The sequence below is a fragment of the Aegilops tauschii genome, chromosome 6 (assembly GCF_002575655.3).
Source record: "Aegilops tauschii subsp. strangulata cultivar AL8/78 chromosome 6, Aet v6.0, whole genome shotgun sequence".
Taxonomy (NCBI): Eukaryota; Viridiplantae; Streptophyta; class Magnoliopsida; order Poales; family Poaceae; genus Aegilops; species Aegilops tauschii.
Window position 1 is genome coordinate 468,002,222 of NC_053040.3, and position 13,128 is coordinate 468,015,349.

At 50.9% G+C, this 13,128-nt stretch overlaps 2 protein-coding genes across 2 annotated transcripts; one reads left to right on the top strand and one right to left on the bottom strand.

Annotated features, from left to right (window-relative positions):
• Positions 1–977: 977 nt before the first annotated feature.
• LOC109779488 (large ribosomal subunit protein eL39) lies at positions 978–1,673 on the top strand. Its single transcript, XM_020338115.3, has 3 exons — positions 978–1,102; positions 1,203–1,306; positions 1,400–1,673. The coding sequence occupies exons 1-3, from the start codon at positions 1,100–1,102 to the stop codon at positions 1,446–1,448; spliced, it is 156 nt and encodes a 51-aa protein (XP_020193704.1). The 5' UTR covers positions 978–1,099; the 3' UTR covers positions 1,449–1,673.
• Positions 1,674–3,181: 1,508 nt separating this feature from the next.
• LOC109779499 (ATPase 2, plasma membrane-type-like) lies at positions 3,182–6,854 on the bottom strand. The gene is made up of 3 exons (XM_020338123.4): positions 4,324–6,854; positions 3,882–4,235; positions 3,182–3,792 (listed from the first exon to the last, which is right to left on the bottom strand). Exons 1-3 carry the CDS (start codon positions 6,538–6,540, stop codon positions 3,511–3,513), a joined length of 2,853 nt encoding a protein of 950 aa, XP_020193712.1. The 5' UTR covers positions 6,541–6,854; the 3' UTR covers positions 3,182–3,510.
• Between the last annotated feature and the right edge of the window lie 6,274 nt (positions 6,855–13,128).

Here is a 13,128-nt window from a genome sequence, read left to right on the forward strand (position 1 = left end):
TGGCTGTTTTAATTACACGGACATTTTTTACAGTATATACATTTAAAAAAATTGTCACGTGCATTTTTGAAACGCTTGACATTTTCTAAATGTCACATACATGTTTTTAAATGGTATAATTGTTTTCTAAAAGTTGAGTGAACTTGTTTTGGATTGCATGAACATTTTTTTAAATAAGCAGTGAACACTTAAAAAAATAACTATTTTATTCTAAGTATTTTTCAAAATATAAACATGAATAACAAAGGATAAACCACGTGTGTGATGTCAGCATGGCGGACCCACATGGATACTAGGCCAGCCCACTACCAGCTCCTTGTAGGCGAGCCGAGCTACTGTCTTGCATTCTTCTAAAAAAGCTACTGTCTTGCATAAAGCGAGAGATAGCCGACGCCCCGATGAATCCGCCTATGCTGTGAAGATTGGAGGCACGGTGGTTTAAACAGAAATGTAACAAATCCATGATAATTAGGTATACTTTTTTTATGTATGCGGAGTTCTTTCCTCCGATGTAAAGATCATTCTTGAACATTGCCAAAAGGTAACTAATGGGTGACACACGAGCTATCTATGCATATTTTTACAAATCACATTGATTTGTTTTTTTTACAGTGTCCCCCTACCTTTTCATTTGCTGATTCTAATAAGTGATGTAACTATACTATCCAATTAATATAGCTCTCCCAAAGGGTTTTCTTAGAAAAGATTCTTTTGAGAGTTCTTTGTTACAATAGATATTTTTGAGAGCTTATTCAACTTAAACTTAAGGGGACATAGCAAAGAGAGCTGTCTAATCCATTTGGATATAGTGAACATATGGGCCACAGCTGGACTCATTCATGGCCCTAACTGTGATTGTACCACTCTCCCCAAGAGCCCCCCTTTGTTTCTCTAACATAGACCAAGCCCAACAAGACTATATCAATCAAAACATAAGGCCCAGCCCAACGAGCCCATCCTTGGTCGCTACTCGTCCGGACTATATATTCCCCACTGCCCACCACTCCAGCACTTCACGGACCTAGGGTTTTGCTCCCGCCGCCGCCGCAGCCGCCGCCGACGCCGAAGCCGCCGCTGCGTCTTCGTCTCCGCCGCGACGATGGTACGCTCCCCTCCTCTCTTTCCATGGAGTCCCACCCTCTCCTCCAGCGTTTCAACCCCCCGCTAACCCGATTTCCCGTTCGCTTCTCGCCCCCTCGCAGCCGTCCCACAAGACCTTCCGCATCAAGCAGAAGCTGGCCAAGAAGCAGCGCCAGAACCGCCCCATCCCCTACTGGATCCGCATGCGGACCGACAACACCATCAGGTAACGGCCGCCTCCGTCCCTCCTCCTTCCCCCCCTCTTCGATCCAGCCCCGGCGTCCGTGTGCTGACCGACCAATCGTTCTGCCGTGCTCAGGTACAACGCGAAGCGCAGGCACTGGCGCCGCACCAAGCTCGGGTTCTAGATCCGGCCCGCCCGGCCGCGGCGTGGTGGAGCCATGGCTCAAGAGTTATCTGCATTTTGTTTTATGGACGTTTCAGTGTTTGTTATGCAAGCTAGGAAGTGATTCCAGGATATGTCTCTGTTATCAATTTCGTCGTGTTATGAGGATATTGCTTGTACTCTGGTGTACTCATGTTACCATGCTGTGCCAAGTAAAGAACCTTTGCTATATGCCACCCTTGTTAAATTTGTCTCCATGGCTTAATTTTGGTTCGAATGGTCTACTGTATTGTGCTGATGGTTATTTCTGTGTATGTCTGTTTGTGTCGTGCCATTGTTATTGCCAAAGGGCATGGTAATTGTAGTGAACTGGCTGCTAGTCATGCTATCTAGTTTATGTTTGTGTTAGTTGGGTTTTTTCTGGAGATATGTTGTTGCAGACCACTTAGCAGAGAGAGAGAGAGAGGGATGTGATTTGATGATTGTTTTCTTGATTTGCACTAACTACTAAGGTATTTCATGTCCCTGTAAGTTCTGACATGAGGTTTTTTTTCCTACCAGCATGTGTTTAACGTAGTTGGTTTATATTTTGTAAGCAGGGTCAGCTTTTGTAACCCTGTTTACATGTAGAGTGTATGGCTGTGAGTTCACAGATAGTCTATCCATGCTTCAGATACATGGCGTGTAGTACAGTTTGGAGTTCACTTCTGGTTTAACCATGCCTTCGCTTGCCAGTTACCAACTCAATTACAGTTTTGAGTACTGTATTATGACTTGCTGTTTGAGTTGTACAAATTGACATACTGATTAGCTATAGTTTTGCTGATAAATTATGTACAGTGATAGGAGTACCTCAGAGCCATGCCTCTGTCTAGTCGGTACAAACTATATTTCCCCTATAGGAGGAGCTGATGTATTTTCAAATTTAGCTGGAGCTTACGGCTGTGACCAAAATATGAGCTATAGTATTATGAGCTAGTGTCTTAAATACAGTCTTCCTAGCGTCAGAGAAACGCCACAGGTTCTGTAGTTTTGGTTTCTGAACACACGTTGAGCCAACTGATTTTGTCTAGGATTCCTGTTACTTGTAGTTATTGTGCAAAGTTGGAATACCCAGTCTGCCTTTGCGTGCTACTAGAATGAGTCTTCTATGTTGAATCATCACTGATCCATCTGCTTATATGTATAGTGTTCTTCATGGTTTAAGCATCCCTGATTTGTTTGTGTGTGCATTTGACAGTTCATGACTGTTCATCATATGTACCGTGTTGAATGACGATCACTTGAAGTATTACAATTTTGCTGTTCTTCGTTCTGTTTAGTTGCATTTTATGGCTGTCTGTTGATAATTATGAATGTTAAATGAATGCCACCGTTCACCTTTAGCTCTTCTATTTTGAATCATCAGACAAGCCATGGCTGTTCACCTTTAGCTATGTCTAGCAAATTTGCTTTCTCTATACCCCGTTCCTTTAGATTGCTCTGTAGCTAGTGTCTTTAAGCGATGCTAACCTTCTTGATCGGGGTCTTCTTTCCGCCGGTTTTGCTCTGTTAAACTGTCTCTTTTGTTGACCATCTCGAGCGATGAAATTGCTGGATTACATTGTCTGCTGGGGTTTGCTTAGGCAAGTACTCCCTCCGTCCCATAATATAATATATGAGTGTTTTTGACACTAATGTAGTGTCGAAAACACACTAGTGTAAAAAACGCTCTTATATTATAGGACGGAGGGAGTATGTTTGAACAAGTTTCACTTTCCTTGTACGAGTGAGTATTTATTCCACACAACACGCTAACATATTACAAGCAAAAGAACCAAAAAGGTCTGGCATAAACTCAAAACCGTACTCCTATACATACTGAAGAGAGGGCACTCTTCTTCCCCCTCCCCACTGAAAAATACAAATAAAGCCAACAACTTCTTAACATCTAGGTCAAAGAAAAAAAAACCAACCCTGAGAATCTGAACCAATCTTCCCCGCTCCAGCCTCCCGGCGGGAGGCGGAGGGGGGCCAAAGAACTTAGAGGTGTAGATATCGCTGCCCTGCCTATCGCCGACGACGAGGAGGAGGTTCGTCGACGATCATACCGTGTAGCTCTGGTTTATTGTCTCGATGTCGAGCCCCTTGAGCTTGACGACCGACTCGACGTGGCCCTTGAGCGTGTGCAGCTCCCTGAGCCTGGCCACCTCGGCCCGCTTGGCGGCCTGCTCGGCGATCTCCGAGAGCTCGCGGTAGCCGTTGTTGTCGGTGTACATGTCGGAGTTGCTGCTGCCTTGGTTGAGGCCGTGCAGCGTCCTCTGCGCCGTCGCCCACTGCGCCTCCCTCTCCACCTTGCCGTAGTCGTTCTTGTTGGTGAAGGCCGTCTGCGACACCATTGTCAATCAGTCAGTGAGAATTCCTGCTAATGGAAATGGAGCTTGCAAATGGAGCAATGGAGATGGTAGTGGCTTGCCTTGTTGTTGATGTTGTTCCAGGCCCTGCCGCTGAGGGCGTAGCGGATGATGAACTTGAGGATGTCGAGCGGGATGTAGGTGACGACGGTGAAGGCCCAGATGGAGAGCCCCCACCCCCACCCGATCCCCTGCATCTTGCAGAACTCCCAGTTGGCGTACACGGCGATGCACGTCGCCAGCAGCTGCGCCACGAAGAAGGCGATCACCAGCAGCGCCCCCGGCCGCTCCACGAACGACCAGCTCCGCGACCGCGTCACGAAGATGAGCGCCTGGCTGATGATGCTCACCTGCAGGTACAGCGCCGCCATCATCTCCTTCTCGTTCTCCCGGATCGACCGCACCCCGAACGTCTCCTGCATCCATCGTTCTCCCGGATTTCAGCCATCTTCTTATGATCATTCATGGCGGACAGTCGGAGGAAGAAGACGAGTAGGTAGGTACCGGGAAGAACTCGGTGTCGTGGGCGAGGTAGAAGAAGAGCACGGTGATGAGGGCCATGTAGGTGCCGAGGACGACGCCGGTGGCGAAGATCTCCTTGAGCTTCCACGAGTCGGGGGTGGGCGACGGCTTCACGCGGTCCTTGGAGATGGTCATGATGGTGCCGTCGTTGAGGATGGCGATGACGAGCACCATGAAGGGCGCGAAGTCGAACTTCCACAGCAGCGCCACCAGCATGAACCCGAGAACGATCCGGATGGTGATGGACACGGCGTAGATGGTGTAGTTCTTCATCCGCTGGAAGATGGCGCGGCTGGTGAGCACCGCGCTCACGATCACGCTCAGCCCGGGCTCCGTCAGCACGATGTCCGACGCCGACCGCGCCGCGTCCGTCGCGTCGTCCACCGCGATCCCGATGTCCGCCTTCTTCAGCGCCGGCGCGTCGTTCACGCCGTCCCCGGTCATGCCGCAGATGTGCTTCCGGTCCTGCAGCCGCTTCACGATCTCGTACTTGTGCTCCGGGAACACCCCGGCGAATCCGTCCGCCTTCTCGATCAGCTCGTCGATGGGGAGCCCGCTCATCTCTGTGCTCTTGTCGCCCAGCAGCGTGGTGGACGGGTACATGTTGGTGCCCATGCCCAACCGCCGCGCCGTCTCCTTGCCGATGGCCAGCTGGTCGCCGGTGATCATCTTCACGTTCACGCCCAGGTGCAGCGCGCGCCGGATCGTCTCCGCGCTGTCGTGCCGCGGCGGGTCGAACAGCGGCAGCAGCCCCACGAACTGCCACGGCTCGCCGGGGCTGTCCTTGTTCTTGGCCGGCACCGCCTGGTACGACACGCCCAGCGACCGGAGGCCCCGGTCGGCGTACTGGTCAATCAGGCCGTGGACCCTCTTCTCGGCCTCCTTGGGCATCCGGCACAGCTCGATGATCTGCTCCGGCGCGCCCTTGCTGATCCGGTGCCAGTCGCCCTTGCCGTCGATGTAGGTGATGGCCGTGCGCTTCTCCACGGGGTTGAAGGGGAGGAAGTGCACCTCCTGGATGCCGGCGCGGGCCTCCTTGGCGTCGGCGAGCATGCCGACGATGCACGTGTCGATGGCGTCCTGGTTCTCCACGCGGGACGCCCTGGCGGCGTAGAGGAGCACCGTGTCCTTGTCTATCCCTTTGCCGTACACCTCGATGAGCGTCTTGTCGACGGTGAGCTTGTTGAGCGTGAGGGTGCCCGTCTTGTCGCTGCACAGAACGTCCATGCCGGCCATCTCCTCGATGGCGGTCATGCGCTTGGTGATGGCGCCCTGCTGCGACAGCCGGTGGGAGCCGATGGCCATGGTGACGGACAGCACGGTGGGCATGGCGATGGGGATGCCGCCGATGAGGAGCACGAGCAGGTTGTCGATGCCGTCGCGGTAGGCGCGGTGCTGGATCGGGTACATGACCACCACCTCCACCAGCATCCCGGCGGCGATGGAGATGATGCAGAAGTTGCCGATGGCGGTGAGCACCTGCTGGAAGTGGCCGACGTTGTTGGTGCTGTCGACGAGGTGCGCCGCCTTGCCGAAGAAGGTGTGCACGCCGGTGGCGATGACGACGGCCTCGATCTCGCCCTGCTTCACCGTGGACCCGGAGAAGACGCCCTGGCCGGCGTGCTTGTTCACGGCCATGGACTCCCCGGTGAGCGCGGCCTGGTCGACCTTGAGCGGGTCGCCCTCGAGCAGCCGGGCGTCGGCGGGGATGATGTCCCCGAGCTTGATGCTGATGACGTCGCCGGGGACGAGGAAGGAGGCGTCCATCTCGCTCCACTTGCCGTCCCTCAAGCACTTGGTCTTGGGCGCCAGCCCGGCCATGAGGGCGGCGGCGGCGTTCCCGGCGTTGTTCTCCTCGATGAAGCTGATGGTGGAGTTGATGAAGAGCAGGGTGACGATGCCGACGAAGTCCTGCCAGTCGGGGGGCTTGCCGCCGCCGTTGGCGAGCACGATGGCCATGACGGCGGCGGCCTCCATGACCCACGACAGCGGGTTCCACATGAAGCCGAGGAACTTGAGCAGCTTGCTCTCCGTCTTCTCCTCCAGCTTGTTGGGCCCGAAGATGGTGAGCCGGTTCTGCGCCTCCGTGCCGGTCAGCCCCTGCTTGCTGCACTTGAGGTGGGCGAACACCTCCTGCACCGGGATGGTCTCCAGGTCCACCGTCTCGTTCTTCACGTCCTCCAGCGTCATGGACGCCATGGCGCCGGCCTGCTGCCTCGCGGCCTCCGCCGGCCTCGCCCGCTCCTTCTTGGCCGCCTTGCTGCCCTGGCGTGTGCGTGGGTGGGAGTGGCCGCGCGCGCGCGGGGAGGGGAGGGGAGGAGAGGGGAGGGGAGGCGCGCGCTGCTGCTGCTGGTGCTGGTGGTCTGCGGCGGCGGCTGGTGGGCTGAGCTGTGGTGTGCTGGTGGCGCGCCGAGCAAGCTGGGAGCGAGTGGGGGGTTAGGAGTTCATGGATGGGGAGGAGGGAGGGAGGGAGGGGGGAGGTGGCGGTCCGTGCGGTGCTTGAAGAAGACGAGGAGGGGGGCGGGCGGGCGCCCCAGGATCCTTATACCGCGCCACCGGGCTCGCCGCGGGCGGGGGTAGCTCACTGCCGCACGACCGGTCCACGCCGCATGCAGCGGCCCCGAGCTCCCATCGCGCGACCCGCGCGGCTCACCCCTGCTCTTCTCCCTTCATGCGCTTGCTGCTGTCCAGTGCAGTGCAGTGCAGCGCACACACAGCTGGGTTTTTCTTCCACTAGTTACGAGCGAGGCACCGCCACCATCACATAGCCCACACCTTCACATGCACATCTTTTCTCTTTTTTATTTATAACATGGTAAAGTCGTTTTAGAATGTTGTGGGGAGTTCTTTGGGTAATCTGGAACAGTCTTGCTAAATCTCAGTCAACTGAGACTTGATGTCGATGCTATATCCGTGAGATCTTGCATTAAGATCCGTGCAAAATTTTTGTTTTAACTTTTCCTTTTTCTTTCTTGTATGTTATGCCACTTGACTTAGACTTGGTTGGATCTCAGTCGACTGAGACCTAACCACACCCACTCTAAAAAGGCAATGTCCTTATTTGATCTTTGCCAGAACTGGATCCCAAAAAACCTACTCCCTTCGTCCGAAAATACTTGTCGGAGAAATGGATGTATCTAGATGTATTTTAGTTCTACATATATCCATATTTAACCATTGCTCCGACAAGTATTTTAGGGCGGAGGGAGTATATTGGTAAAGATCGTGCCGGTTGTTTCCGTTGGTGTGCTGCTTTACTTTGGTCGTTATGAAAAACTAGAAATAGATGTTGTTTTCAAAGCAGTTTAGCTAAAGATCCTACCGATATAATCTTTATTCTATATTCTATGCTCTCTGTTGAATATTTGGGTTGTTCTTCAGAAAATATGAGTGATAAACATCTTAGGGAAGTGACTAAGAGGCTGACCTAAGTTGCGTGCGATGTCTATGGTGGTGCTCATGGCTGGGCGCGACTGTGATGAGAATCTACGCAATCTGTTCCGTCAGTGTGGCTCTTCAGTTTGTCTAATTTTAGGCTTTTGTTGTTCTGTGTTTAGTGGTGTTGGGAGGTTCTTGGTGCTTAGTAGTAGAAGCTTCTTTCCCCAGTATGTCCTCCCGTGGTTCCGAGAGAGCATTCTATAGATATAGCTAGATATTTAAGGATGCATGCTGTCATTTTTTATGTTGCAATCTATTGCATCAGTTAAGTGTAAAAAGTTGTTGGTTGCGTGATGTATAGCTCCATTTTCATCGTGTTCATTGGGAGCCAACCGGCTTGGACGGAATAGCCGATGGAAACGAGGCCTGACGTACCGCAGAACGGAGGAAACGGCCTTGTGTTCGATCGGCCACGATCGAAACAGGATCATGTTCATCGGGAGGGGTCTTGCGTACCGCAAAACGGAGGAAACGAACTTCTCTTGGACCTCCTACGGTCGAAACGGGGTCCTGTTGATCGGGAGGGGTGAGGGAGTCCTGATTTACGGGCTCCTCGGGCGTCCGGGCTATGTGACATGGGTCGGACTGATGGGCCGTGAAGGTACGAGATGGAAGGCTTTCCCCGAGTCCGGATGGGACTCTCTTTGGCGTGGAAGGCAAGCTTGGCATGCGGATATGAAGATTCCTTTCTCTGTAAACCGACTCTGTACAACCGTAGCCCCCTCCGGTGTCTATATAAACCAGAGGGTTTAGTCCGTAGAGATCATCATAATCATACAGGCTAGACATCTAGGGTTTAGCCACTACGATCTTGAGGTAGATCAACTCTTGTAACCCCTATACTCATCAAAGTCAATCAAGCAGGAAGTAGGGTATTACCTCCATCAAGAGGGCTCGAACCTGGGTAAACATCGTGTCCCCTGCCTCCTGTTACCTTCGATCCTTAGACGCACAGTTTGGGACCCCCTACCCGAGATCTGCCGGTTTTGACACCGACATTGGTGCTTTCATTGAGAGTTCCTCTGTGGCGTCAACAGCAGGGATGATGGCTCGCCTTGTCATCAAGGACAATATCACTTCCGGAGGAGCCCTAGTTTCAGGGCAAACCCTCCGGCTCGGCAGCTTCACCTTGGGTGCCCGTCCGGCCGTTAAGCCAAAGGCAACCCCCCGAGTCGCCGAAAACCATCTCCGTATCGGCCCCGAATACTCCGACAAGATGGATCCAGCAGACCTATCGTCTTTGAACGAGCTGCTAGATCGCATCGCCGCCCTGGGGGTCTCAACCGACTATGATCGGATCAGGCTTAAACCCGATTAGAGAGAAATCAAATCTCCACCAATCACCCATCAGGTAGCGGTTGTGGAGGAACAAGCCGACAATGACTCTTCTCCTACGTTGAGGACAAATTATGTTCAGATTTCCGAGTCTAGAGAGCCGGACACCCATCTTCGGGAGGACACCCCTTGTCCTCCGAACACAAAATCGGACGTAAAGCCTGATAATTCACTACACTCTGGAGCCTGGGCGGCAACCCCAGAAATTCTTCAAACTCCGGATTCCACAGTGGGTCAGGGTGCGAATTTAAGCCCGCCCACCCACCACAAGCAATATTCGCCAAGCAATTCTGGCCCTCCAGACATATGTGACCTAATGTATGTGCGACAGCAGCCTCTAGAGACAGTCCATCACTTTTGGGCCAAATTCCTCCTTGTTAAAAACAAGATAAAAGACTGCTGCGACGACGACACAATTTCAGTATTTCGCAACAACTGTACGGATGAGGGAATCCTTGATGCTCTCAACCGCCGTCGCGTACTGCACTTTGCAGATTTGGCACACATAGTGCAGAAGTACTGCGCAATGGAAAGCGCCTGGAAAACTCAAATCGCTTGCTGGGAACCGCAGGCCTTTAAGCCATCTCCCGGACGAGCAAAAAGGACGCCCCCTCACGGGTCACCTGATCGTCATCCCATAGACAAGAAGATTAAGCCCTTTACGGGACATAGAACTGTCTTCGAGGAATGGCTCGATGGGCCATGTAAAATAAACACGACACCGAATACCGAACCAATGCATAGCCTATGGGCATGTTGGATACTACGACAAGTGGCCAAGAGCGACGAGGGTATCCTCACCAACACTACTCAAGAGAAGTACTATTTAGAGGACGACGATCCTGAAGTACTCACGGTCTTCGAGACCTTCTCATCAAATAATCGGCGCATACGGGCGCTCCGCGACCTCGCCGAAGTCTACCAAGTAGCAGCAATAAACCCTTGAAACGATACGGCGATTACTTTCAATGCCGATGATTAACCCAGATCCCGCTCAGTCCGGGCACCAGCCGCTCTGGTCCTAAACCCAATCGTGGACGGCTTTCGGCTCACTAAAGTGCTAATGGACGGTGGCAGCGGACTGAACCTCATCTATGAGGACACGCTCAATAAAATGCAAATGGACAGGAGTCGCATTGAGCAGAGCAATACATCCTTCAGGGGAATCATCCCCAACAGGGAAGCAAGATGCTCAGGGAAAATTAAATTGGATGTGGTATTCGGCACACCAGAAAACTATAGGTCCGAAGAGATAATCTTCCAGGTGGCTCCTTTCAACAGTGGATATCATGCCTTGTTAGGGAGAGACGCATTCACACGCTTTCAAGCTATACCTCATTACGGGTATATGAAGCTTAAAATGCCCGGGCCCAATGGTGTTATCACTATCTCCAGTGATCCGGACATAGCACTCCGCGCCGAAAATAAAACCGCATCCCTAGCCCTTGAGGCACTGTCCGAAGCCCTAGCGGTTGAAGAACTCACCGCTCTGCGCTCCACAGTGGATAGGGACGACGTAATTCTTGATAAAAGGCCCAAATCCACCTCTTTCAAGCCAGCTGACGAAATAGTCAAATTTCAAGTTCACCCGACGGATCCCAAGAAAATAGCTTCCATTGGGGCACAGGTGGACCCGACGGTCGACGCTGCACTACGCGCGTTCCTGCGCGAGAACTGGGACATCTTCGCCTGGCCGAACATAGTCTCAACATACTGAAGGGATACAAGCCGTTCAAGCAAACGCTCCGGTGATTTTCCGAACCCAAACGACAGGCTATGGGGGAGGAGCTAGCCAAGCTATTTGAAGCCGGGTTCATCAGAGAGATCAAGCATCCGGACTGGCTAGCAAACCTGGTCATGGTACCAAAGAAGGACAAATCCTGGCGCCTGTGTGTCGATTTCAAAGACCTTAACAAGGCCTGTGATACGTCTCCAACGTATCTATAATTTATGAAGTATTCGTGCTATTATATTATCTGTTTTGGATGTTTATGGGCTTTACTAAACACTTTTATATTATTTTTGGGACTAACCTATTAACCGGAGGCCCAGCCCAAACTGCTGTTTTCTTGCCTATTTCAGTGTTTTGAAGAAAAGGAATATCAAACGGAGTCCAAACGGAATGAAACCTTCGGGAGAGTTATTTTTGGAACGGAAGCAATCCAGGAGACTTGGAGTAGACGTCAGGGAAGCTTCGAGGAAGCCACGAGGCAGGGAGGCGCGCCCTACCCCCTGGGCGTGCCCCCCACCCTCGTGGGCCCCCCCGTGGCTCCCCTGACCGACTTCTTTCGCCTATATATGTCCATATACCCTAAAAACATCGATGAACACAATAGATCGCGAGTTCCACCGCCGCAAGCCTCTGTAGCCACCAAAAACCAATCGGGACCCTGTTCCGGCATCCTGCCGGAGGGGGGATCCCTCACCGGTGGCCATCTTCATCATCCCGGCGCTCTCCATGATGAGGAGGGAGTAGTTCACCCTCGGGGCTGAGGGTATGTATCAGTAGCTATGTGTTTGATCTCTCTCTCTGGTGTTCTTGATTTGGCACGATCTTGATGTATCGCGAGCTTTGCTATTATAGTTGGATCTTATGATGTTTCTCCCCCTCTACTCTCTTGTAATGGATTGAGTTTTCCCTTTGAAGTTATCTTATCGGATTGAGTCTTTAAGGATTTGAGAACACTTGATGTATGTCTTGCATGTGCTTATCTGTGGTGACAATGGGATATTCACGTGATCTACTTGATGTATGTTTTGGTGATCAACTTGCGGGTTCTGTGACCTTGTCAACTTATGCATAGGGGTTGGCACACATTTTCGTCTTGACTCTCCGGTAGAAATTTTGGGGCACTCTTTGATGAAGTACTTTGTGTTGGTTTGAATAGATGAATCTGAGATTGTGTGATGCATATCGTATAATCATACCCACGGATACTTGAGGTGACATTGGAGTATCTAGGTGACATTAGGGTTTTGGTTGATTTGTGTCTTAAGGTGTTATTCTAGTACGAACTCTATGATAGATCGAACGGAAAGAATAGCTTCGTGTTATTTTACTACGGACTCTTGAATAGATTGATCAGAAAGAATTACTTTGAGGTGGTTTCGTACCCTACCATAATCTCTTCGTTTGTTCTCCGCTATTAGTGGCTTTGGAGTGACTCTTTGTTGCATGTTGAGGGATAGTTATATGATCCAGTTATGTTATTATTGTTGAGAGAACTTGCACTAGTGAAAGTATGAACCCTAGGCCTTGTTTCCTAGCATTGCAATACCGTTTACGCTCACTTTTACCACTTGCTACCTTGCTGTTTTTATATTTTCAGATTACAAAAACCTATATCTACCATCCATATTGCACTTGTATCACCATCTCTTCGCCGAACTAGTACACCTATACAATTTACCATTGTATTGGGTGTGTTGGGGACACAAGAGACTCTTTGTTATTTGGTTGCAGGGTTGTTTGAGAGAGACCATCTTCATCCTACGCCTCCCACGGATTGATAAACCTTAGGTCATCCACTTGAGGGAAATTTTCTACTGTCCTACAAACCTCTGTACTTGGAGGCCCAACAACGTCTACAAGAAGAAGGTTGTGTAGTAGACATCAAGCTCTTTCTGGCGCCGTTGCCCGGGAGGTTAGTGCTTGAAGGTATATCTTTATATCTTGCAATCGAATCTTTTAGTTTCTTGTTTTATCACTAGTTTAGTCTATAAAATAAAACTACAAAAAAATGGAATTAAGGTTGCCTCATATGCTTCATCTTTTTAATGTCTTTCGTGAAAATGATGGGAAGGAAAATTGTGCTCAAGTACTAGAAGAAGAATTACATAGAATGCTTGGCATAAAATATGTGAATGATGAGCATGGTTGCAATGCTGTTAGTATGAATTCTTTGAATACCCATGATGCTAATGATATGCAAAGCCACAAGCTTGGGGATGCTATGTTTGATGAAGATGATATGTTTAGTCCCCCAAGTTTTGATGAGCAAATTTATTATGATG

Bases quoted from the DNA above. Each gene is read 5' to 3' on its own strand.
- LOC109779499 (XM_020338123.4), bottom strand. From the start codon at position 6,540: ATGGCGTCCATGACGCTGGAGGACGTGAAGAACGAGACGGTGGACCTG. The intron at 4,236-4,323 runs GTACCTACCTAC...CGATGGATGCAG, and splicing joins ACGACACCGAGTTCTTCCCG to GAGACGTTCGGGGTGCGGTC. The intron at 3,793-3,881 runs GCAAGCCACTAC...ATGGTGTCGCAG, and splicing joins GGAACAACATCAACAACAAG to ACGGCCTTCACCAACAAGAA.
- LOC109779488 (XM_020338115.3), top strand. The intron at 1,307-1,399 runs GTAACGGCCGCC...TGCCGTGCTCAG, and splicing joins CGGACCGACAACACCATCAG to GTACAACGCGAAGCGCAGGC.